General features: G+C 40.6%; 1 protein-coding gene and 1 long non-coding RNA gene across 8 annotated transcripts in view; one reads left to right on the top strand and one right to left on the bottom strand.

Annotated features, from left to right (window-relative positions):
- Nucleotides 1-14,350, bottom strand: part of PDS5A (PDS5 cohesin associated factor A) — a 79,242-nt gene extending 64,892 nt beyond the window's left edge. The window contains exons 1-2 of one of the 5 annotated variants that reach the window (XM_040555397.1): nt 14,054-14,350; nt 13,096-13,266 (exon numbers count right to left, since the gene is read on the bottom strand). In XM_040555397.1, coding sequence (XP_040411331.1) covers nt 13,096-13,266; nt 14,054-14,080 — 198 coding nt within the window. In that variant the 5' untranslated portion in view covers nt 14,081-14,350. Of the gene's footprint in view, nt 1-13,095; nt 13,267-13,512; nt 13,685-13,934 lie in introns of those variants that run through there. The other 4 variants (XM_040555401.1, XM_040555402.1, XM_040555400.1 and 1 more) reach the window with 4 other exon arrangements.
- Nucleotides 14,351-14,643: 293 nt separating this feature from the next.
- On the top strand, nt 14,644-25,319 carry LOC121069319. 3 transcript variants are annotated; one of them, XR_005819382.1, is made up of 6 exons: nt 14,644-15,107; nt 15,231-15,357; nt 15,538-15,730; nt 19,519-19,750; nt 21,303-21,985; nt 24,829-25,319. It is a non-coding gene; the product is annotated as an uncharacterized LOC121069319 (long non-coding RNA). The 3 variants fall into 3 exon arrangements; XR_005819383.1 differs by having other exon boundaries at nt 15,192-15,357; XR_005819381.1 differs by having other exon boundaries at nt 14,644-15,357.
- The last annotated feature ends 1,944 nt before the right edge of the window (nt 25,320-27,263 follow it).

Genomic DNA, 27,263 nt, shown 5'->3' with positions numbered 1-27,263 from the left:
TTGGTTCTTGTGAGTCACGTACTGAGATTTGAAATATTCTCTTTCAGCTCAAGTGCTGTGTATTTCTGTCCAGTTATCACTCATCTTGGGTAAGAGAGCAGTATCTCCTGGTCGGCAATCTCAGAGAAGCCCAGGGAAATCAGAACAACTTTGCCCTTCATTTTCACTAAGACCATTTTGCATGCATTCTGGTTCAAATTAAGACAGTGCGAAGTCAGTTTACAGTATTAAAATTGGTATTGAATCTAATCTAGCTTCCCTTTGCAACAGGATTAACATCTAGAACCAACATACCCAAGTTGCTGTGTGTTGGCCAAGCCACTGAACATTTGATCCCTTGGTCACGAATGGTGTCAGTGACTCAGAGCTTTTTCATAAACCATCAGGCACGGAATTTATTTACAGATTTTGAACCAAGACTCACTCGAGGTCTCCAGAATTTCTTTATAAACAAAACTGACAGAACCCCAGGAATCCCAACAGACTACTAACTGGTGAATATACACAGGGCAGATCCACGTGCTCATTCCTTATGCGTTATTGTGCAGCTTTCTGAACTGAAGATTACAAATAAAGATTTGCTTTAATAATAATGTGAAATGAAACAACTAAAAAGAACAAGCCACAAATCCACTCAATAACATGAGATGAAATCAAATTATTTTAAAGTGAGGGTTTGTATAATCAAAATTATCCATACAACTTCATCCGACAGCTCCTGGCAACATTTTCATGCTGCTATTTTCATAGAAGTTTCCATATACAAATTACTAATAGAAAAACAGGTAAAATTGAGTTCTAAGATTGGCTAAAGTTGGGCAGCTACAGAATTTCCGTGCATACAATGCTACAGGAGTGCAAGCTCTTTGCAAACAGTGTCTCTTCAAAGAACAAACAAAATTATGCTTGAACACTTTTCAGTAGCTAGTTGATTTTTACCTAATCAAGCATACCTGAATAAAATAGTCCACATATTTTTCAGACCCTGAAGAGCATAAAAAATACAAGTTAAATGACTAACATTTTAAAAAGTGTTTTTACTTTCTATGAATACTTGTGGAACAGCTGTACAGTACAGTGCAACAGTAAACTCGTGGTCTATCTGTGCTGTGAGCCCAGCAGAGTGTTACTAATGCTGGCTTTGGGTTGACACAAAAAAGATTTACTACTTGTACTCTATCAGCTCATGCTTGGGGGAGAAGATACAAGCTATTTATGGTGCTTATCTTCAGGGTAGTACCTTTTTTTCAAAGTATGATTATTTACAAGTAAGATTCATTTCTCTGTATGATGTGTAAGTTAGTGCAAGTCTTTGTTTAAAGAACAATCAATTCCAGCAGGCGTTAGGAGGGGGGAAAAAAAGATTGAGAGCTGGCATGAAGACGAATCTGTTTGCAAGCACAGGCTTGTACCGCCTACTCTAGTTCAAGTCACAGCGCAGGACTCAGTAGTTGGGACTGCAGAACAGGAAAAGACCAGTCTAAACATCAAAGACCACATCTTCTGATCATAATAGCAGTACAGAACTGTGAGCCGCTTGGGACGGCCTGAAAAACACTGAAGCCTCAAATTTTTCTTTCATTTGTATAAATGAGAAAGACTATAATGGGAAAAAAACAAAACCAAGCACCCCTAGAGAAAGGAGAAGTGTTAAGTACCCCTCGCTAAATATGACCCCACCGATTCCAAGTTCCCATATAAAATCTATTTATTTTGAAAGCAATTATGTATTAGCATGAATGATATGACCTATTACAGCAGCCCAAAAAAATCATTGTGGATTCCACAACATTCACGTTAGTTCAAAATTACTGGCACCAGCAGGATTCACACATTTGTATATAAGCACAGCAGTGATTTAAATTGTTTCTAACCAAACGACATTCTTCTCCGTATCATGGTTTCTCTTCCAGACAGGGAAGGGTAGCGCATCACCCACTACACTTATATTTGCAGCTCTCTGACACAAGAGACGTACTTGATTTTGTCTCAACAAATTGTGAGGGGAGGGGGTTGCTGTACAACTTCTTAGGGGGCAATTTCACAGCAGCACGAGTCCTTCTGAATCTGTCAGTGCTAACCCTCCACTCCACCAGCACTCATGTGATTGATGAGTGGCACTACTGAAACACCACGTTTTTGGCCAGGTTACTTTTCAGATAGATCTGCTTCCTGAACCGGCTCACTACGTGGCTGTGAAAGTGCTGCTGTCAGTACAAGACAAAGGTCTCCCCGCAGGGGAGGGTGGAACTGCTTCAGTCCAATCCTAGGGTGCAGTTTAATGTATCTTTAAGTTGATCTAATAAGGTCTAACCCAACGAACAGGGTTCCAAATTAAGTTGTCACTGGAAGTAACAGTTCTGCGTGACAGTCGCAGGCTGGTAGATTCTGCCAGCACAAGGAGGGGGCACCAAGTGACAACCAAGTGATCGTGTTGATCCAGATGAAAACTAACCTGGAAAAAAATAAGTACAGTTTTGGATAGGATCAGTTCCACGATCCAGTATCTCGCAGGCCGCAGACACACATGGGCTGGCAGGTTGGAAAAGGATGGCCCACGAGCAAGTAGGACTACTTCTCTGGCTCAAAGCGCTGGTTTTGGTGTTGCGCTTCCACACATTCCAGCAGAGTGAGGCACAGCGGGCTCTGATTAAGGGTAAGCCTCCAGCTACTGGTGGAACAACTCCATACTTTACAACTTGATTATTTCCCTGCTCCCCGCCCCCTCCTCCAGTCACTACATACCTCTGTTTTGCACTTTTCTCCTCACCTCTGTTTTGCACTTTTCTCCTCTTACTCGTCACAAGCTTGACTTGTTTCTACAACTTTGGGAGAGCAGCTGACTCAAAGAAGGTAAATGACTTGGAATTGGTATTCCCTGAACAGCAGTGGCAGCAGCAGGAAGGGTGAAAAACTGCTTCCTTCAGTAGCAGTGTCACCTTAGAGCACTCAAAACAGTCATGTACAACACTGTCAGGATGACAAGTCTCCACATACAACTTTGGCACTCTGTAAAGAGGACTTGCGTTTTTTATTTTTAGATAAACTAACTTGCTTTTGGCTATGTTAAAGTACCCGCTACGCGGGTCACCTTAGATTACCAAACTGACTCACAACTCTCCGCAGAACTAACCTGTCATTATTTACCCACCTGCCTTTCCACCTGCCTGCTGAAATTATTTTTGCCCCCAATTGGTTTTGCTGTGTTGTGTTTTTTTTTTGAGCAGATGATTGACAAAGATGTTGAAAAACACTAGGAAAATAATAAATCCTCTAGAAATGTTACCAATTAGTGTTTTTTCATCTATAAAATTTTGAGGTGATCAGCCGAATATAAAATCAATTTTATGTGGATATGGCATGACGCAGCCTTTTAACGATAATGCTGATAGGCGTTAAATCACTTAGCATGCAGGAACTTTCATACTCATCGCAGCCCACACATGGACCCAAGTAGGAATGACTCAGAAGAATTCAAAGACAGTGTGAATTAGGGTACACTTTCACTGCACGATTTCTCAGGAGGAGAACCACTGTAAGAGTCTTTGAAGAAGTCTCTCAAATCAGCTTCGCTAGAAGCAGACCAGAACCAGTGAAGAACCAAAACTCAGATCAATAGCTAAAGATGTCAAAATGAAATGAAATTCAGGGGCAGCCATTCTTTGTAATCTGACTGAAGGTGTTTTAACCTTTACAGGGAAACAAAGGCTGGGAGTGAAAGAGTAACTTTGGAAAACGTTACATGCTGTGCCCACTTTTCCCAGGTTTAGAAACAGACTTTAAATTGGTTTTCACTCCCAGTTCAGAGAGATTTAAAAAAACACTAAATATTAAGATTTCAACTGACTTCTTTCAGTTGTAGCAGAATATATACCACGTGTATAAATTCTACAAAGACATGGTTTTAGTACTTGGTGAAACCTCCTATTTCCTAAAGCAAAATTCTAATGACTTAGCAGCAGTCTGGACTACCAGTTCCAACTGGAACAAAACTGAAAGTTTATTTCCAGATTTCCCAGTTTCCCTTAGGCTACAGAGTTATGCCTACTTTCATATTCTATACATGCTTTCTAAGAAAAAATGTCATTAACAGCTCACAAATGCAACTCCTAGACCCTCATTTACTGACTTCATGCAAGCAAAAATAGTTCTTCTTTTCTTGCCACTAGAATTTTCCTGTCGATAGCACAAGTGGGAGTTTTGGAGAAGAGACGTATTAGAAGTTTTCCAGAAATAGTGACACATATCATCTACATTTACAAAAGATGACTGAATAAGGTATTTAAATAAATGTATTTTCAGCAAAAATCTTTAAAATTTTTTTGCTTTTCCTTTTGCTTTGCTTTTTAAGCAAATGAATGTTAACTCTGCAGCGAGTCAATGCTGAGAAAGAACCACCTGTCAAAGAAAATAAATAAATAAATGAACTGTACCTACCTCGTCCACCTCTTCCCAGAACACTGAATTCTGTTTCTGCCATCAGAAGTAAGAAAAGTCTACTTTATCTCATTCTTATTACTGGAACAGTTTAAGAACTAAAACTTCCTTTCACTTCAACTACAATACATTGCGTCACTGTGAGAACAAAGGGCATAATTTCTGAATGATTCCTCTTTGGCTCTTCATGTAAACAAAGATTTTTTTAAAAAAAAGTTATATCCTTTCTAAGGGACTAGGACAAAAGCCCACAGTTATTTAGAGTTAAGGGACTGAGCATTGGGTTTCATTCTTTTAAATCACAAGAAGGGAACAATTTTCATGTTCCTCAAAATTTAATTTCAAATAATTCCCTACTAAATTATAACTATGGTTTCTTTAAGCTTCAATAATGAACTTATTATGGGAAGTATTACTTCATTTTGGATAATTAAGTACATGCCTCTATTTTCAAGCAGGAATAGAAGATAACGACAGTTAAAACAAAAATAGACAACAGGACTTACCCTGCTTTGACCACTATCTACCTGAAGGCAGAATAAAACTTTTAAGGGGAAAAATCCAACAGCATTTTCCTTCCATTAAAAAGGCAACACAAAGTCAGTCAGGTGAGAGGGGTTGTGTTTTTGTTTTGTTTGTTTTTTAAGCAATTTATTCCAAACTTCTGGAATAATCAGATAATCACAATGCTAAAACTACAGATCTTCTTTACATTAAACACTTCCTAAATTCAACTATTTACTTTCATCTTTTTCAACTTGTGAGAGACTAATTCTCAGGCACTTAAAACTACACTAATAAGATTTTCACAGTAAGTAAAAGTTTGAAGTTGGCATTTCAATGGTCTTCAAAAGATTCCAGAAATATTTGATTTCTGCAGATTCCTTTTAAAGTGTTGTCCTTAAATGTTTCTCCTTCTATGTATCAATTTTTTAAAAAAGGAATTTTTAAATAGAAAAGGTTTTTAAATAAGGTTTTTAAATAGAAACTTTTTAATGCTCACGAATGTATTTTGCCAGTACAAAATTTCTTTACTGCTTCATCAGTTTGGTAAGTTTTGACAAATTTCCTGGAGATAGCTGTTAATTTATATGAGAAGATAATAAAAATGCAACTCTAACAACAAAATATAAGGCCTAAAATTGCTAATGACCACACCAAATAGTGTTTCAGTAAAGGTAACAGGCTGTATTGATGGAGGACAACAAAATATCATTAAGATGGTAACATTACTTAACAAATAGAAAGAAACGGTCACTCATCGAGAATAACTAAGACATCAAAAATGCTGACCACTCTTAACAGTACGTTTACATGGATTTTTTCCCCCACCATGGCTGCAAAACTGATTCTAGAACTGCAGTTCTGACATCTCCATCAGATAAGCATATATTACCTGTCTCACATTAATAAAACATTTAGGATACCCCACACGATCTAGGTAGCACAAAATTTTCAACCTTCATTTCTGAGCAGGAGCATACGTTGCACCCCTTCCATCTTTCTTTACCCTTAACAGCACTTCCTCATGCTTAAGACATCTTTGCAATAGCCAAATTCTGATGTCAGCACAGCAGTGGGAATACAGTTCATTAGTTTACTGCAGCTGCAGAGTCAGCAAACGCACACTGCTCTGAGTGACACCAATAATAAGCATGTGGTTTAGATTTCTAGGTAACAATGGTGATTAAGAAGATATTACAGTCTGGAAGAGCTTCATATATGAAGAATGTTCAATGTGCATTGGGATGTAGACGGAAGTTAAGAACTAAAATGTCTCTAATATATCCTGTGAACTAATGATCTGGGTTGGCTTTTTTTCCCCCTTTTTGGTAGCAAAAGACTCACATAGACATTAAGCAGCCAAGTAGTATGAATTGATTCAAGCAGACAAGGAATACAAGTAACCTCAGATGATATTCCATTTCCCTGCCTATCAATCAGCTCCGTACTGCTGTCTGCAAACCAAGGGATAACCTCGCAACAATGCTATGAAGTGAAAGAAAAATTAACACTTCATTTAGGAGACTTTGAGCATAGCTAAAATTACTGCTGTTTCGCTAACTTACGCATACAACCCCCTCGTAGGAATGCAGTGATATGTCAAGGATTTTATAACCAAACTTTGTTTAAAATATTTGAACACACCAGGAGTCTCCCACATTATACCATAAAAATACATACTGCCAGGCACACCCACCTGAAGTAAGTGATTTATATGATTAAAGCACGCTTCTTGTACAAACCACAACCTAAGTTCAGCTCTGCTCTGCTCGTCTTCCAGGACGAGCCTGAGAAATAGCTAACCTTCAACAGTTTTTATGTTCAATTTCAATTAATGCTCTTTTTTCATGGGGGGTGGTGGGGAACCCGAAATTTGTCATTTACTATCTGTCATTTTGTATGCTTTTAATACAATTCATCTCTTTTCCAAGGTAAGCAAAACCACGCTTATCGAACCTCTGTTCAAGCTCCTCAATCCTAATGTTAATATGGTATTTGCCAACTGATTACATGCATTAAAAAAAGCCCCAAAGCTTGAAGCCATTGCTTCTTACAGTCCACAGAAATGACTTGCTCTGTAGTTAATCAAGGTTGTTTACGAGAGGAGCTTATTGCCCAGCAGCCACCTTTCTTATTTATTGAAGCTGGAAGACCATAACTGAAGGAAAATAATGCAGGAAAGAAATATTTTATGCCGCCCTGTGTCAAAACATCTGAGCCTAAAGACTACTGTATGCTATCCTGTCACCCCTTACAAAGTTTCTGTATGATGCCTGTTAAACAACCTACAAAACTTTTCCTAGAAAAAAAAAAATCATTTTCTTGGTTCCTAAGCAGAAATGAGGAGGCCTGCTTTAAAGAAGTGCAAAGCACTCAATAACTGTAACTGAAGTCCAAGGAACCTGTGGTCTGAACTGGTGAAATGCAACAGTCCCTTTGGAAGTCTCATTTTAGATGCGCCAAGTCAAGCGTACGAAGCCAGCTTGCCTCCCCAGCAGCTCTTCACTTCCCCACCTTTTAGGCCAGGGTTCCCATCCTGCCCTCACCTCACAGAAAAGCACGAAGCAAAACAATAAAACTGAAGAATTCTTCAACGTTCCCAGCAGAATAAACAAGGACATGAGGACTTCTGACCTAGTCTCTCCATTTCGGCGGTGTGTCATCACGAGTGAGCATGTCTCATTCGGCAAACTTTGGTTTTTCCCATCTCAAACTGGGACTGCTTCTTTCGTAACGTATTTACCTTTCTGTTGCCACGACACCATTAGAATAACATTGTGCATGTGAAATTACCATTAATTACCGATGTGCTTGTAACAAACGAAAATTACCAGATTAAAAAACCAAAAGGTCTCATCATCAATCAGCTTAAAATAAAAAGTAACATCTGGGTGAACCTTCACAGTCTATTTCTCCAAGGACTGATAAAATTGGGGCATTTACAGAGCAAACAGCTAACACTCCATTAGCAAAAAAAAAAAAAATCAGAACAAGATTTCTTCTTCTCTGACTAGTGGCCTGTCCTAGTTAATGAAAAATTTGATTGTTAAAAGAGTCAAACTAATTAAAAAGATTAAACTATGAGCGAATGCAAATTAGAAATTTGGCTTTAGGCTTCTGTGGCCAGCAATAGCTCAAGAACACTGCAAACTGCAGTCTGCAGTTGAATACAATTAATGGAAGTTTAAAAAGTGTTAGAATAATTATCTGTGGCAATTACCCCGGCAATACGACCTCCACAAAACTACTTATATTTCTTAAATTTAAGCACACATGTACATGCAAGTCAGAGGTCTCAGCCATGAAAATACCCACCATCTCTTATCAGCAATTTATTAATATAATCCAACGTACAATATGGATACTTCCCCCCCCCCAAACACAATGCAAAATAGATTTTCTTCTCTAATTTATATTTTTTAAAGTTTTCATCAAAGTAACTACATAAGCATAGCCAGAGCAGATCAAAGGTCCTTCTAACTTCACTACATAAGCCCAAAGAACGGCCATATGCAGAAATATCAGGCAAGTACAGAACAACGTGGTATTTTCCCCTCTCCCACACCTCCACAGCCTACTCCAGAACACGTAAATAGCAAAACAGCAACCTTTCCCAATTTTAAAATTCTGTAACAGCTGCCTAAAAAATATCTGTGCATAAGAAATTATAAGCAGTAACTGTTTCCAGCGATAATCTCTCAAAGATACAAGCACAACAGGCCCAGCTACAAGAGACCACCTCCTAATAACCAGAGGAACGCCCGGAAAGACAATGGGCAGGATGGGGAGTGCTCCTTTCACCCTGGCTCAAGCCCAATAGCTTTAAAATGCCATGGGACAAGATAAGGAAGACTTCAAGGCCCGCTAGGAGTGCCGACTGCTCCAGCTGATCACAAGCTAGGCCTTGGGGTGGGGCAGCAGGGGGAGATTTGGAGGGGTGGAATAAAAAGAAACTTTCATGGAAAATACCTTGCCAGACTGTCACCATGGGAAAAGCAACAAGACTACGGGACTGACTGCAACACCGCAGGAAGATCACCCCCCCAAAAAATTAAAAACAACCGCAGAAAACAGAATGGTAACCCCAGCTACGACAAAGAAATGCATCACCCTCAATCAATTCTGACCTACAGAACTCTTAATTTCACAAGAAGTTTTTTTTATGCTGCCTTAAAGCTTTGTTAAAAATCTCTACGCAAACAAATCTATGAATCCACTCTTTCGGAAGGTTTCAGAAAGTTTTTGTTTGAGCTTCAGTATCTTTGGTGTCTGACTAAATATGCTTTTTACATATTTTATGAGTTAGCATTGCTTATAGACTTATGTATGTAAAATCAAGCACTGCACTATAAATACTTTCCTTTTCTCCTACAGATCGGTCACACACTTTATCAAACTGCATCGTTATTGATACAAATCTACACTGGAACTCGTCATCACGCATTATTTCTTCTACTAAAAAAATTAACATGCAAGATAAAAATGGGGACTTTTGTTTAGTTTCTGCATAACTATCTCAAAACATAGCCTTTGCAAACTTACACATTCAAAATTGACTCCGGACTTTCTTTAACACTCTAAGGAAAGACTGCCACAAAAAAGAAGTTGCCTTCTCCCCTGTGCCAGCACAACCATTTGTGAGCTCTTGAAAAAAAAAAAAAAAAAAAAAGGCAAGAAAATGATTCAGGCTAAAATTAACACAGTATTTTTTCTCCTAAGTTTTAACCCAAATCTGTTCACCCATCAGTTTTGCCATGCGGCAAAACAAAATGCTTGCAAAGAGGGTAGAGAACAGAGGCAGGAGACAAGCAGCAGAGAGCTGCATCTTTCAGTGGCAGCTCTTGCTTCGCCTACAAAGGCTCCGAGAAAGTCAGTCTCTGAGAAACTCTGTGCATTTTGGATTGATAGAGCTATTTTAAGTCTATGTGACAATCAAGTATACTACCTTAATCTTGCTCGCAACGATGACATGGATAATATATAAACTACATCAAAATATTATCTTGTGACCAAAGAAAGTGTATCTGAAATTTGGTATTTTACTGGCAACAACATACAAGTCTGGAGTTTGACAAGGCAGTAAAATAAATTCAATTTGGAAAATTTTCAATAGTTCGAGGTTGTAAAGAAGCTTTGCAGGACAGCAGACGGTGAGTGTCTAAAACTTCCTTCAACTATCTTAAAGGAAGAAATATAATACCGAGAGCACAATTGTTCTCAGCTTGTATTTAATTGCCGGTCTGATTTTAGACCTGAAGTATGACTTAGGTGACTGAATTGTTTGTTGTTTTCCACTTGTATTGCTCAGTGAAATAAAAGATACTGCTTCTCACCACAAACCTTACTAAATTGACAGACATTTTATTTACAGCACTGAAACCGATTGCTATCTAATGAACTGATGCATTGTAAAGAGGAACATTAGCCTAAAAAAAAACTCATTTTACACCAGAAGTATGTAGCAGTAAGTTTCAACACTGCTACTCGCCAGCTGCCTACTTTGGCTTAAACTTAATTGGATCCATGAAACGGACACTTGTCCCCAGCCGTAGCATGATACAGTTAAAAATCACTTCTTTAATATCTGAAATTATACACACAGCATACTGCCCCACTCCGGGAAGGCACTGACCCATCAGTGTAACCCAACACACCAAAAAAACCACTTTGACACCATTAAGTACCTGAACTCCTGGTGTTTCATTCAACATACATATGCAATTCAGAAGCTTTTCCTTTCTGCATCGCTCAGAAGGTACGTGCTGATTTCCAAATTCTCAATACTTCCATTTTTGGGACAACGCTGATGTTATCATACAGATGTATCAAAACACTGTAAATGAATCTGGCCTACATTTTTATTACCCACAACCCCAAGCAGAAGGAGGGAAAGGATAGAAAAACATTCTTTTAAAAAGTCCTTGGCACAAAAGCTGCTGCTCAGGCACTCTGGGACAGGTGCCCAGAATGTCTCAAGTTCCAATAATAAGAAAACCCTTCATTACGAGAAGAGGTCTGGACACAAAAATACAGATGTGATATCAGGAAAGTTGCTAATACGGGCACAAATTTGTAGCCAGTTGTGTTGACCATGAATTTATTAAGAACAAAAATTTGCACGAACTGACCCAAAGACTGGTCGTCAGAACACCAAGTTACATATGCATCTTCTAAAAAAAGACACACAGAGCATCTTTAGGTCATATATGGCCGAGGAAAAGGAGAAAAAAAATAGTTGCAAGGATCAAAACATGCCTGAATTTGTACATCGTGCTAAAGCTGGCTTTTATCATTGTCACATTTAAAGCTCTGGAGAGCTATCTTTATATTGAACAGAACTTTTTCAAGCATTTCCATCTCAAGTACTGCATCACAATAATATTCCATGTGCCAACGTGACTTTTTTCTATAAATGAAGCTGATGTAAAGAAGCGTGGATTTCACACACAAGGATTATACATCTATGCAAAAACGAAGAGCAACAGCATTTGTTGGTTTAGTTTTGAAACACAGCACTAGTACTTTCAATCCTCTTGATGCTTCAGTGAAGTGAACATCTGATAAAAAAAATCCTCAAGCTAAGATTAAGTAGTACTAATATAAGAAGAAAAATCTTTCTCTGTTGCTTCAGTGACAGTGGGGCCACTCGCAAAGTACTTGCTCCCATTTAAGGTTAGTCTACAGTTCTGAGCTCATCTGAATTCCTTAACAGCACTTAATTAAAAAATGACAGAAAAAAAATTTTCTCTTAACCTGTAAGTTACATCCAACACACAAACGTGAATTCTGTGAAACACATACGTGTGACTTTGAAATGCTATTATTTCTATTATCTCAGATGGCATGGCCCACCATTACAAGTTCTCCAACTGGGACAAAATAAAAGTCATTTAGTCTCAAAACTGCGCTCCTCCCCACTCCACACAGACTTTGATTCAAGGTCTCTGTCCAAACAAAGCTCTAGGTTCTTCTCCTATAACTGGCAATATTCCACAGCAGCTCTGAAAATACCAGGTTAGACTCTTGCATTCAACAGACAATTTTCAGAACTACAATTGGACAGCACGGCTCATTTTCCAAGTAACTGCTGGCATATACCTCACTGCTTTGAGAGCATCGGACAAAGCTTATAGTCTCTTCACATTTATAGTTAAGGCATATTTCAGGGTACTCGGTGACTAGCCAAGACCACAATTTCTATTTTTCAATCTTTGTGGGGTTACGATTGTGATGGGAAACACATCATCAGATGAGAGAATATTTCTGATCTCAGAAAAATCATTACTACATCTCCACCCTGGGCACAGGATCAAATCCCAGGTTACGAAAACTTTCTGGTCCAAAGACCATGGCGTTAGCAAATGAGCTGTGCCAATATTAGAGAATAAAGTTAAGTGTTGATCAATCTTCAGCACAGAGTTAAGAAATAATATGATTGTATCATAATATTTCATGTTTCTAATGGAAAAGCAGATTAAAAAAAAATTAAAAACAGAGATAAGCCTCACAATCCCCCAGGACGATGTCAAACAAGCAGAGAAAATGCTTTTATAACAATCTCTTTTGTTTACGAAAATTTAGCAACTTTGCCAAGCACCAGTTATACTGAATAGGAAAGACACACACGAGTTGAATCAAATTGCAGAATCTGGGGCATTTTTACATATGAAACAATTTTGAAATTCCGCCTACAAATTCCAGAAATTCACCTTCGTTGTCTGTAAACACCGCTAGCTTGTTGGTCAAGAACACCCTACACTAGATCGAGTTGTTTCCCCCACCCCACCACATCTTGTTCTGCTGGAACCCACAGACATCTTCTAGCTTGACAGCAAGTATTTTTGGTAATATATCTCGCAATTGTTACTTAGGATTTCACTTCAGACCTGTCTCCAACACCGCGGATGTATTTCACGCACAAATCAGCTGCATCGACTCCGGCTTTGAGTGAACACAAGGGTACAGTCACAAATTACAAAAAAGGATTCCTCCTCATTAAGGAGAAGCAAGGGAGCAGCATTCCTACAAGGGTCTGTAGGCAAGGAGCGGACATTTCAGCCGCGACAAGAAACCCCTGGCAGTTCTCCTCTCCCGCGAGGAAACGTTTCCTTCGAGAAGAGAGAGTTGCGGGGCAGAGGGGCCGCGATTGCTCACCTTTAACCGTTTAACCACCTCATCGTTGGTAATTTTGTCCGTGATCTCCTTCACCCCGGGAGGGTAGTAGATGATTTTACCGTCGGCGGCAGGTTTCGGCTGGGTAGCAGGGAAGTCCATCCTGGCGCCGCCGCTTATAAACTTTCCCTCTGCGCAGTCCTCTACCGGCCTCTATCGGTCAGAAAACAAAAGTTCAGCGGAATGGGAACGACTTTCTAACCCTCTTTTTCCCATTTCTAACCCTCAATTCGCACAAGGCCCCGCTCCCCGCCGCGCCGGCCGAGCCCCCCGCCGCCGCCCCCCGCCGGCCCGGGCAGCGCCGGGGCCGGGCCGCCGCCTCCCCCCGCCGCCCCGGCCCCTCGGTTCCCCTCCGGCGCCTCCTTTCATCGCGGGGCTGCTCCAGCCCGACGCTCTCACTTCGGAGCCGACGCTTTTACAATGAAATTTCGGCCCCCATCCGAGGATGCCCCGGCCCCGGGGGCCCGCTGCGAGCCCCGGAGGGGAGGGACCGGGGGGGGACCAACCCCGGCCCCGAGGGGGGAGCTTCGGAGCCGGCCCCCCGCCGCCGGGAGCCGAGGCCTAAGCGGTTAGGCCTCAAAACTATCAGGAGGCAGAGAAACGAACGGCGGAGGGGGAGGGAGGCGGGGAGGGAGGCAGGGAGGCGGTGGCGATCGCAAACAAAACCCCCCCGGCGGCCCTCCCCGAGCCCCACGGAACCCCCCCGGGGAGGGGGCCAGGCCGCTGGCCACTTTCCGTTTGTTCCCGCAACTTCATGGCCCCCCCTCCCAGCCCCCCGGCCCCTCCTCGCCGCCGCCCCTCGGCGCCCCGCCGCCCCTCACCCCAGCGGGGCCCACAAAGACCCCCCTCAGCCCCCGGCCCCGCGCACCCCCGGCCCCCCTCGGGGCGGAGGAGGAGGAGGGGGAGGAAGGAGGGGAGCGGGACTCGGAGCCGCCTTTACCTCATGCAGCTCCGGAAGGTGCAGCATTGAGCAGGCTCCGCGCCGGCTGCTTCTCGCCGCTCCGCCGCCGCCGCCCCCCCGCCGCCGGCCGCTGCCCTGCGCTCCTCGCCGCCTCCCTGCTCCGCGGTGCGGCGGCTCCTGCTCGGGGACGGGGGAGGGGGAGCTGCTCGCTGCTGCTGCTGCTGGCGGCGGAGGCAGGGGGAGACGGGGAGGCTCCGGCGGAGCGTGCGCCGCGGGGCCACAGTGCCGCTCTCCGACCGGCCGGGGAAGGGCAGCCGGGAGGAGGCTCCGCGCCGCCCCCTCTCCCGGCCTCCCCTCCCTCCTCCCGCAGCCCTAGGCAGGATCCCCCCCCCTCCCCAAGCCTGGCCCGGGGCGGCACGGCACGGCCCCGGCCGCAGGGCAGCGGGGGAAACCGGCCAGAGAGCGGCGTCCCCCCGCCCAGCCTCCCGCAGGGCGGCGGCGGGCAGTACCGGGCACGGCCGCCGCAGCGCTGCCTCACGCTTGGCGCCAAAAGCCCCGGAGCGGCCCCTCAGGGCTCCCCGCGACCCCTCGGGGCTGCCTGAAGCCCTCAGAGCTCCCCGCAGTCCCTCGGGGCTTCCCCTGGCCCCTCGGGGCTGGCTCCAGCCCGTCAGTGCTCCCCGAAGTCCTCAGGGCTACCCCTGGCTCCTCAGGGTTAACCACGACCCCTCAGGGTTAACCCCGGCACCTCAGGGCTGTCCCCAGCCCCTCAGAGCTCCTCAGATCCCTCAGGGCTGTCCCCCGGCCAAGCCCCGACCCTCAGCGGTCTCCTCCTTTGCCATGTGAGGTGTGTGTGTGAGGACTGGGGGACACAGAGGGGACTGGGACATGTTTGTCCCCACAGTATGTGCTCTCCACACCAAGGTGCGTGGTGCTGTTGGTGGTTTCGGCAGCGTTTTGCAGGTGCTGCTCGACCCCATGTTTCCCTTTCAGCTTTTATTTCGTACCCCGGTGATGGTGTCTAGGCCCAGCTGGGGTGATATATCACAAAATTGGTGGTAAATTGTGCACGGTGGCACCAACAGTGTGAAGGCAGGTAAATAGCCCTTCCTCAGACAGGTTGGGGATAGATCTGCATCTACACATTGACATCTATGTTTTTTGCCTTCGCTGTTGGCAGATGAGCTTCTCAAACATTGGTTTCCTTATAAATCTTCAGCAGGAACCTGAAGGTGCAGATTGAAGGGGCCCTTGTCAGTAACCTCAGGAAGGCTTTCCCTGTGAAATGACTCTGTAATGTAATATTCTTTCATCTTTCCAAGAGATTGAATATGTCTGGAAAGAAGGTCAGTAGCAAAGTAGGATGTATCTGTCCATTTTGAATCTGCAGTTCATGTAATACATGTCCATGTATAGACACAAGTACTTATCCAGCTGCCCGCCCTGTCTCCAATTTCTTGGTTAAGTGAACCAGCTGAAAGTATCGTTGTTCTCACTTTCGAACATCTCTAGTGTATTTTCTGCAGAGGCAATTTGAGGAAGACAGCTGGGATCAGCATGACCGAAGGGGACAAGGAGCTGGCTGAGTGTACAGGAGCTATGCGCAGCAGAGCGGCTGGCCTGGCCCGCAGGAGGGATGAGCCCTGCAGCCTGTGGGAAGGATGTCCGTGTCCGGGTTTACAAGGGCTGGGAGGAAAACAAAGACTGAGGAGCTCTCAGGTACTTCAGGTGCAATAACGTGTGGGTTGGAATTTTCTTTTCTACACCTGTATTCCCTATTTGCTTACAATGTTGTCCTGGAGGAGTTAAATGGAAAGCCTTGAGTGTCCGTAGCCTACGTGAAACCAGCTCGGAAGGGTGATAGTGGAAACGACTGAGAGTTGCCAGAAATACACAGCGGATCCCAGATGCTGATTTGGGAATCTAGAATGATGCCAGGCAAAGGGTTTTGATCTGGTTGTAAGTCCAAGGTTAGAAAAAAGGGATTGTCACCAGGCTTAAGGATCAGTGGATTGGGGCACTCACAATAGAAAAGTGGCCATGGGAGTGGGATACAGGATTCAGTTTTAAGGAGGTTTTACTGATTGAAAAGAATAATAGATAATAAAAAGCCAACTTCAAACTTCAGTGGCCATTTAGATTAGATTTGCCTTAGAGCTCAAGTACTCAGACTAGCTGTCAACCCTTATTTGTTGTCAATAACATATGAAATTGCATATTGTCAGAACTATTATACTTTTAAGGAACTTGTTTTTTTCTTTATCTTTACCATTCTTACATTAGGTACTTTGCTTTCCAATTCAAATGACTAATATGAGCACTTCATTTGATGTAGATTCTTCATTTTTAATATACTTTGAATTAACACAATAAATCAGAAACAAATCCTAAAAGATTATTCTGTTACTAAAAAGGAAAAGTATATATCAAAAACCTATATGAGCTGTCTTCAATTTAAATAGAAAAAGAGAGAATGGAAGTTAGTAAGTAAAAATGGTACAAGAAGTAAATTTGAAGTGACCCTTTGTTGGATTTTTTTTTATGACCTAAATATGAAGGCAAGAAGATGCTAAGCAGACTTTGTTGAGCAGAACTGAAGTCACATAGGTGTCATATTCTAGAAATTTCACTATAATCTGTGAAGTTTCTGTTTTTAAATGTTTAAGTATTGTTGTATCCTTGAAAAGTGGTGTTTTATGTAAATTGTTAATATGACCTGGTGTCTTGTGATCTTGTAGTTATGAGTGTTTCACAAACTGACTCATCTTTACCTAGAAACTTTTACACAGCAGGTCATGAAGTAGGGTAAAGAATGAAAGGGGAGATGGCTGCTCTCCCACAACTTGCTTTTAGTCTAAGTTAAGAACAAACACAGTGCAGAACTCTACTGTGCACTTCTCGTCATTTTTATTTTCCACTGAAGGATAAGATAAACTCTTGTATTATAAGATAAACGTACTCTATAACTAATACGTAGTTAGATGTGACAGTTAATAGATTTCACTTAGGAGTGCCAGCTAAGGTTGGCTCATTCAGTTAAAGTTTTATTTCATCTTGAGCAAGCTGTTCATGAAGCCGTGCACTGGAGTGCTCTTGGTTGTGTGGACCAAGATCTTCTTGCAGACTTCAGATAAATAGTGAAGTTAGCAATTACTATGGAATAATGTTTGAAGATTCTTAATTCTCAGGGTTTTGTTTCTGGAGTATATCAGAGAAAAAAAAAATCCCAAACACATCAGTAGAAATCTAAGTATTGAAGGAGAGGTTTACAGTAGATTTCTGCTTTCATAGACACGATTAGCCAGCAGTATGAAAAGTCTGGCCACTCCCCAGCACCGATGTTGTTGGAGTCCTGAGCTATTAAATGTAGATGCAGCTCTACTGGTAGGTAATTCCATTCCTGGTAGGATTTGCTCCTGCTCTCTGGCTGTAGTTTCTGGTATCAGTACAAAGCACAACCTCACTGACATACCCTGGGTCCACAGCAGGAGTATTTTGCCAGCGTGCTGGTGTAAAACTGTCAGAGGGCTCTTAGGATAGCTATTAATTTAGATGCTGTTAGTCAGATGTACGCTGTTTTGAATGAGTCTTAGACAAATCATGATCAGCTAAGTTGTTGAGAGAGGAGTAAGTGCAAATTCTGTAATCACGGGCTGATTAGGCAGTGGTCTCTCTGTCTCTCTGCAGCAGAGGCAGAAGGGAAGCAGCGGGATACATACTTCTGCACCATTTGAAATTCTAAAGGACTAAAACAAAACGTGCGGTTCTGATATCAGACCCAATTAAGGGAGGTATGAATGAACACTTAACTGCCAATTAACTTGAATGCACGCATCCAGTTTTCCAAATGTGCAAACACAGAAGCTGCAGATCATCTGACCTGTGGTACTCGTAGTCTGAAGGAAGAGACCTGAAATCTGCTCGCAGACATGACTGCAGCCACTAGTGTCTGGTTTGTTGCCTTTGCTTATTTGACCTTCACCTTTCTAATTTCAGCATGCAGCTGAGATCTGACTTGGACTCTGCTGCTTTTACAGCTGTAGCCAGGTTCACATGATCAGTTGGGTTTTAATGGATGGCTCTGTCTAATAATAAGACCTAGTCCTTTAGTCTTTACTCAGATTTTATTGAGTTCCTACCTGGCCAAATTTCTATTGAAATCTATTTACTTTTAATCCTGTTATTTTCTTTGAAGTACATTTAATCCAATCCTTTTTTTTTTTTTTTTTAAAGTTTATTAATATATTTAATCTACCACTGCAAGTGGAATTTATAAACAGACTAAAACAAAGGGTGCTATACACTGTTGTGGGGCAAGTTTGTTCCACTTCTTTCTCTGTCATGTCAAGAGAGGTTAAAGGAAAGTAGCAGGAAAAGAGGAATATTTTCTTCTGGTAGGGGAAATAATTCAGCACAAGATTCTCAGAGCAAAACGGCTTTCAAGTGGAACAGAAGAGAGCATGGAGTGATAACTTTAAGCACAGGGAATCCCTTAGCTCATGTTAAATTAAGCAACGTGCACTTAATGGTTGTCCTCAGGTCTTTGTTAGTACAGTAAGCACAGATAGTACAAGTGATCAAGAACGAAGAAGTAGTCGTATCAAGACACTGCAGTGTATCACGAACTGCAGAGTAAGTCCTATCTGTCAGTCAGCTGGGCAAACAAGTAAGAAATTCTATCTGGTGGGTTAGCAAAGCACTTGTCTTCCTAATAATAGCTATGCTCTTGGAAAGTCCTGCTTTGCAGAACCTCTCTGCAAAGGTGGAGTGTGGTCCTTCACTGTTGTATTTTTTAGGCAACAAATAAGTCAAGAGGAAACAAAACATCGTTACTTGCTTTCAGCTCTAGTATTTAGCCAGTTTTCAATATCTATCAGGTTGCTTCCTAGTTATGAATGTTTTTTTATTTTTTTTAATGAAAACCTATTTATTTTTTTCCATAATATACTTTTATTCCTGCAACACACAAGTTCCTCTGAACTCAGTAGAAGTCAAGCCTTAGAAAATATTTTTTTTTTTGTCCTCAGTATTGCACAGAAGGTTTCTCCTTTAGCTTTCTGACTTCGGTATTAGTCCTTGTTCCTGTTCTTCTTTACTCTTTGTCTATCGGTTTGTTCTTTCACGTATGCATCTGCACACAGCGCCTCCAATTAAAATTATAGCCTCTAAGTTTGCTGTATTGGGTCTTCAGAAAAATCCCTGATGTTTCTAATTAAACTTTGCAGTGTAATATGTCTTGGATAACAGCATCTAATTGTTTTAACTACCTCTTTTTATATAACAGTTGGTGCTTTTTACATCTTCTGTAAATTGAAAATGGTGGTTACGCTCATCTGAGTTAAAGGTGGGTTTCTAAGCAATGTGTGCTGCTACAACAAAAGAGCTCCAAAATGCATCCCATTGTAGAGGTTATTTGCAGTGAAATGACTCTCATCTAGGGATAGAAGTGGTGCTTTGTCCTTACTGTGGAGACTTAATGTGTGTGTTCCATGTTCTACATTGGCCAGGCAGAAAACAAAGCTAGGAAGAAAAGTCTTCCACTTGTACGTGATAAATGCAACAAAGATGGCTTTGGAAGCAAGTTGCTTTGATCAAAGTAAAATCCATAAAAGCCTGGAGGGAGACTTGTGAGTGCTATCTCATGAAGACAATCAGCTGGAGACAGCAAGGGCTTCCTCGGGAAAGAGAAGGGAGAGTCCCACGACTCACTGGCGGCTCATGGAATACACCCGTTTTGAAGTAAGGCAGAGACCGTGTACTGTATGGGTGATGTTCTCCTTTGAAACTGATTTCTAGCCATAATCTGTCTAAATGTGGTTTTTTTTTTTCCCTGTTTTTGTTAAGGACAGTTTTCTCCTGTAGTGTCTAAAACTGTCCTTATTTTGAATCACATTTGCAGATAGGGCAGTTTTACTTGCCGCCAGACTTTCATGATACAAAGTCACGTTCAGAGATAACAGGGATTGGTAAGCTAAGGTAAAAAAGTGTGTACTTGCAAATACACTTGCAATTTATAAAATACTGTATTAACAGAACAATTGTGGTTGTTTCCTTTACTTGCAAGTTAAGTAAAATCAATTTATCAGTGTCTGCATATTGGTGATATCATAGGAGAATTTTTAGAAGCCTCTTCAATCCATTGCTAGTTTTGGGCATTCACTACCTGAAGTCACAGCAATCTACTGCCTGCCATCTATCCACCTCCCTTCTAGCGGTTCTCTATTACGATGACTTGTCACCATTCACTCCATAATTACATTTTCAAGGTTATTTCCATCTCTACTCCTGATGTCTCCAAAGCACATACATTCAGACCGATTCATTTCTGACAACCAAGTCTACTTTTCTCCAATAATATCTTTAATATGAGCATTTATCTTCTTTTCTGTCCAGGAGATATGCAAGAGTCTTTGCTTGCGCCACATCTCAAAAGCTTCAATTTTCTTCCTGTCACTGTTAATAATTTCTCAGGATTCACATTCATAAATTGCTACAGCAAAAAATTAAGTATTTCACCAGTCGAGTCTTTCTCCATTTTGAGGTGAAATGTTTTTTCAGGCTTATATAAGGAAAGCCATGGCCGAATTAACTATTTTTCAAAATTTTCCAGTTTCTATTGGACAGGTTCTGATTGGATATATTTGATTCCAGGTAGTTGAATTCATGAACAGTCTCTGTAGCTAGACCATTAAGCATAAAGTTAGCTTATATTCTATTTTTATTAATTAAGTATAGTTACTTTATTTATGGCACATTCAAGACTAGCTTGTAGTTTTCATTAACTTTTTATTGGCTCTCTAATACTTGCTGCACAGCACAAGCATTTGTGACGAAGAGCACTAAGTCATCAGCCTATGGTCACTTAAAAGAAGTCTATTGCAAATCCAACTTTTCAGTTCTGAAAAGTCCTTCACTTTTTTTTTTTTCCCCAGCCAGGTTATAAGGAAATCTGCAGTTAGCTGCAGTTGCAACAGTAGCACACAGCTATTTGTTTGCTTGATATTTTTTGAAAAACAAGGTGGATTTGGGGAATTTCTGAGTGCGTGGGACCACTCTTAGATGAAAAACCACCAAGAAAACTGGGAAAGTTTGGTAATACATTTAGCCCACAACAGCTGCCCACTGAAGGGGAGATGATAAGAACAGTCTCCCTCTTCCCCAGTTAGATGGGGACTGTTCTACGATCTGTTAAAAATGAGAACACGTGTGGTACTAAAGTTCTGATTAAGAGGCTTCTTCAGGAGAAGTATTGATTGTGTTTGTAATGCTGCTGTTCCTCATTCTTTCTCAGGTACAATGCCTGCTGCTTGCAGTAAAGAAAAGAATGATATGAAACTTTACAAATGAGACCTGGAATTTACCATTATGGTCAAAGAAAGATGTTTGATGAATGGATGTGAAATCTCAGAACTGTAATGTAATGATGGGGTCACTTCCTCATGATGGATAGATATGTTGTGTACTATTCAGAGCCTTAAAAAAAGGGTTGCGTTTACCATACTCAGGGAAGCATCAAAGTGTTTGGGTATGACTTGAAGCAATAGAATCATTACAATTTGCCTTTGAACAAAGTCAGGAAATGTATTGATCATATAGGTTTATGCTGCTAGAAAAGCAGCTAATGATGGCTCTGTTGATGTGTTCTGTGAACAGCTTGAGGGAATGTTCATTAAAACCTTACACCATGTATGCCGCTGCACCATTTGGGAGCTTGAATGTAAAAGCTGGAATTACAAACCCTTGTAAAGAACAATTTGAGTTTACAAAATACAATAGCATATCTGAATTCTGCAGCGCCAGTCATTTCACCCTTACAAAGCTTCTGCGGTAAATGCGTGGGATTTTTGCGGCCATGCGGGTTATGACAGCATGACAAAGGAGCACGCTGACAACACAGTGATCATCAGCATGGAGCTTCAAGTGTCAGTGGAAGAACGCTTTCCTAAACTCAGGATATGTGGTGAACCACAGCATGTATGCATTTAATATAAAATTAAATCTCAATATACTGTTTCACACATCTCTTCCTCCTGGTCCCTTGTCTAGAAAACATGAAAACTATAGGACTTTTGTCTAGAATAGTGTTGTGAGAGATGAAAGAGGAAAATACATCAGATGATGTCTGGAGTAAAAAGAACTCTCTTGTTTTCTCGAATGTGCTGGTGCATGGTGTTCAATAACAACAATACTGGTCAATAGAGAAGGTGACTGAGTTTATCTGAGCCAGCGCTTGAATGGGTATTTAACAAAGTGGACCATGAATGTGTGTCTAAGGAGAGGACAAAATACCGGTTATTAAGCAGACAAAGCCAGAAGTAGGCTAGACAAGGCAAGAGCAAACACAGAAATGAGAAAAGCATAGTCTTGACAGGCATGAATGCTTAGCAATACAAAAGTTGTGTTCACAATAGCCACATTACTAACCAAAAATTTGCTGTGACCGAATATTGGGAAGTCCGCGTTGGTATGGTCACAGAACGTGGTGTTATTGAATGCCAGCAAAGAGATTCGTTTTGTAAAGTGGAGTGATATGTATCCGCTTACAATTTTACCAACATCTAATAGCACTATTTATATCCTATCTGAATTTGGCAAGGCAGCTCATGTGTACTCTGTGTAATATACTGTAACTACACTGTATGAAGTGCATAAGCACTTGCTTTCTTAAGTATATCTTGGTACTGTTCTTTTTATCTTCCAGACACTGTGTATTTATGCCTAATCTATTATATTTTCAGTTAAGCACATGCTAAAACTGTCAGCCTCCTTTATCTGACAGTATTAAAAAGGCAGAGAGATTTTTAGCGAGCATGTGAACATTTTAAGCTGCTACTTTATATATACTCATTTTTTGATTACGGGATGCCATTGATTTATATATGATAAATATTTTTTAACTTCCTTCAAGATTTGCTCAGCAGACATCTGTAACCCAGCACATGGAGAAAAAAACTCGAGTGAACCAGTTTCTTCATTAATTTTCATTATCATTTAGCTCTGACACTGCCTTGGTTCACTCAGTCAGGCTTCTATCCTTCAAAAACTGTAAGAGTGTGTTCTCTCACAGAGCTTTATAGTAAAAAAGATTTAAATGGAAGAATAAGTTGATAAATCAAACAGACTCTGGATATAGTAAGAACAGAACAACATTACTTATAGGGGAAGAAAAAGTTAGGTAGTAACCCACAATAGGTCCTTTAGCCCCCTAAGAAGTAGCTTCATATAGCAAGGAAGAAATAAGACTAAATAAGTACACAAGTGCTGACATAATCTGTGAATAAATAAATAAATAAAAACAAGAGCTTTACAGTTTCCTGAATTCAAGCTAATTTGCAGTAATATTTAGTCTGCTGTACCAACCCCCAGTTTTGGGGTTTGTCTCTGTTTTCCTTTCTAAAAGGATTTTCCCATGGCCCATTGCTAGCTATGAGAAGTGGGAACACAAGAAAAAGTATGAATGAGCAAGAGAAATGGTAGGAATTGGGATGAACACATGCTAGAGAATCTGGAGCTAGCTGGGCATCAGGGAGTTTCATGTGAGTGAAAAAAAAAAAAAAAGTAGAGAGAGAAGGTGAAAAAAATAGCCCCGAGTGAATTGCAGGTATATTTTAAATATCATTGTTTATGATCAGTAAGTACACTGTTGCCAAATTCAAGTTGAACTGGAGACGCCAAATTTTGCAAACAATATGATTAAATGCTCTCTTACATATCTTAAAACTAGGTACACCTACGGTTAATATTTACTTAATATCAACCTCCTTTCTAGTTTGATTTTGGCTTTGCATATTTGGAAGCTACAAAAAGTCTTCTCTGAAACTAGATGAAAGAACTTGCAATATTTTTACGAATCAGAGCATACTAACAAAATTCAAAGTTAAAAAAGAGATTGTTGTGGATTTTTTCTCCCATTTACACACGAAGGGGAGTTCCAGGTCAGCTGAAGAGCCGCATCAAAATATATAGGGAGTTTTTGTTTCTGCATGCCTGCTTGCTGTTTTGAGGCTCCCATGGTTAGTAAATGTTAGTCTTCTTGCTGAACCTGGGGAAGAACATGTATGTGACAGCAGCTGTAATTGTCCTTGGGAGTGATACAGCCTGCCAGCCACAAAAGGGAGAACCTGACTGTTTAGACTGTTGACAGGTAAATTAAACAAACCTAACATAGAGAAGTGTTGTTTCTCTTACACTTCATTTCTAATAATAGGTTTAAACATAATCCGGATAGAGATTTGCTTTGTATGTGCCTTTAATCACTGCTGAATTTGAAAAGTGGATGTGTAAGCAGCAGCAATTAGGAGGGTCCAAAAAGATTCACCAGGAGTCATCAGAGGCACGAAGTGCATAATGCTGCTGAGGAAAGCAACTGCTAACACATGTATGGATGAGAGAAAATTTGTGATTTGTTTTTCTGGCAAGTATTTAACCATTTTCAATTTCTACTCTTCAGTACTGTGTAGTATATATAGTTTATTTTTAGTATGTAGCAAATGGTCCTGTTCATAACAAAAAATGATGTGAAGATAAAATTCTTCTTTGGTTTCAAAGTGCCCATTGTTCTCTCCTAACCATCACCACTGCGTAGGAGAAATCAAAATCACACCTCAGGAGTGGAAGAAGTGCATAGAAGAAATGAATTAATCCTCTTTCAATGTTCTTTTAAGTTACTGTGTTCTTTCTTCCAGGTTTTGGGGAGTGTAAACAAGAGGAGTCAAGTAATTAAAAGAGTTCAGTGTTTGATTATCTATTTGAAGAAAGCTTAAACATGTTTTCATGCTAGTTGTATTAACTGTTTTTGTTTCTTTTTTTTTTTTTAGGTTGTCTATTACAGATGGGCCCACATCCAAATTGCAACATCCTGAATTGTGTGTGAGCTAAATCTGGTTACAGATACAGATCTGAATATCATGAGCAGGGTGGAGTGGAGCTTGTGTTATGATCTGACTCCCTCGGCCTGGTGACTTGGATTTGGCATGAGTTTGGCATGTCCAAGCTAACACTCGTTTTTTACCTAGACCCCAAATAAATAGGAAACTGGAGGATGTCCTGTAAATGAGTGACTGTTGTGTTATATCTCTGAAACCATAGGGTGGTCTTTAGCTGCCTGCAGCACTCTACATTTGAGTTCCTTTTGTTGCTGGTGTTATTCACTGGGAAAGAATGTGGCCCCATTTCCAGTGACAGAGGGTGTGAAATGTTAAAAAGTAGAAGTGCTAAGTGGATTTTGAAGAGATCAAAAAAAAAAAAAAAAAATCAGAATTTACAGGAAAGGAAAAAGCCCAGTAGTTCCCTATTCAGCAGTGACCAAAAAAACATGGAGCCAGTTTCCTATTTAAATAATTGAGGTACTGTCATATGACAGTTACACAGAATCGCATACTGAACAAAGAATTTCCTTAAAAAAAAGAAAAAAAAGAAAAAAAAAGATGTAGTCTATGCAGCTGTTTTTAAATGCACAGTGCTCCCTGCTCCCTTCCCCCATCTCCTTGGCTACTTGTCTCAGCATAAGAAGTACAGCATACAAGTTATTCAAGTTTAGAAACTAGTTAGTGAAATTGAATTCATAAACGAGTGCTAGTGGTTTTAGACTATAAAGTGTTTCCTAATTTATTTTTATAAGCAGCTGGAATACTTCTCAGATATTCACAATAGAGGTTAAGTTTAAGGTTTGCTGTAGCCAGACCTTATTATTATTATTTTTTTTTTGTAAGAATGGTGATTGAGGAACACTGACACCACACAGGATACATGTAAAATGCCTATGCTAATATAGCATGTATAGCATATGCTTATATCATGTAGAATTTTGATCTCAGAAAGTTTTGTGAAATATGCAGGCCCAGGTCTGATCTGTAAGTGAAGATAAGGCCTCTAAGAAACACTTTGCTGAAAGAAAGCAAATAGATTTCTATATCTTTTTTAATCTCTTATTAGTTGAAGGTCAGTCGCTGTGAGGAAAACAGATTTATAAATGAGTAGTGATAGTCAGGAAATTAACTTCTGGTAAATGATTTGTACAGATACTGGAGTCAAGTCTTTCTTGACAGGTAAAAGCATTTCATCATTCAAGCGACATTAATAAATAGGTAACTTAAACTTGCCTGAAATTCAGGGTTGTACTTAACATTAAATTTACTTAGAAATTCCATTCTGCAGCACGGTCCAATGTATTAATATTTTAAAATCTCTGAATCAGAGCAGTAGAACAGTAGGCACCCCCAAACTTTCAGTAGAATGAAAATACTGTGATTTTTTTTTTTTTTTAAATTTAGAATCACTAAAAGGTTTTTATGATTTTTTTTCAGGATTTTAATAAGGTTAAATAGACGGACTAACATCAAAACAAACAAACAAACAAAACCACCACCATGAAATATGAAAATACATAAACTATAAAAGCAGACAAATTTTAATTGAAAAGATATCACATAATCAAAAGAAAACAGTAACTGATAGCTCTTTGTAACTTTTCTTTATAAAGCCAAATTTAAATTGACTTTTTCAGTAAATGATTTATTTTTGAATGCTTAATTCTTCATCTCAGAAAGACTCAATTGCATTAAGTGAACTTTGGAGGTAATATATTTGAGGAAATGCACCTGTTTTACTCTAAACAGAATGGTTATTTTAGGTGATATATAATAACTTACTGTGCTGAAATCTTAATACGGGCAAGGTAGTTTGTAGTTTTTATATGCTATTGGAGTGAAGGCAAACAGGTAGAAAGATAAAATTACTTTAACCCTCTGGTACACATCACAGTACATTTTTTTCCAGCTAAAAGATAAAAACTTCCTTTCCTTTCTGCCTCTGTCCCTGTTTTCCTTAGTGAAGACATGGTCCCAACATAGGATGATGCGGATTTAGTACATATGACTTATACTAGGGACCTGACTGAATAAAATAACCCAGGAAAAGCTCAGCTGCCCAACAAAATAAAATGCTCAAGTTTCATACTGAAAATTCTTGAATGAAGTTAGTTCTGTTTTCATGTAGAAAATTGTAGCCCAGTTCCAAACCAGAGCAATTCCTTCTGCACCTGTGGCTACCATGGTCCAGTAGCTGCCCAAGGCAGCTTCTCTGCAGGCTGAAGACCTGGAGATTTCCTGTCCCAGGGCAGTGTTGTTCTTGCAGCTCCGGCTTTACCAGTGAATGGAGGCCGTGAACGATACTGTTCCTTGGAAATGTCTTCTTTCTTGGTCTGCATACACATTGTTTTGTAAAAAAACAGTAAGTAAACATCCTGGTCAAA

This window comes from Cygnus olor, chromosome 4 (genome assembly GCF_009769625.2).
Source record: "Cygnus olor isolate bCygOlo1 chromosome 4, bCygOlo1.pri.v2, whole genome shotgun sequence".
Classification (NCBI taxonomy): Eukaryota; Metazoa; Chordata; class Aves; order Anseriformes; family Anatidae; genus Cygnus; species Cygnus olor.
Note: the sequence above shows the minus strand (reverse complement) of the source record. Positions and strands in the feature narration are given on the sequence as shown.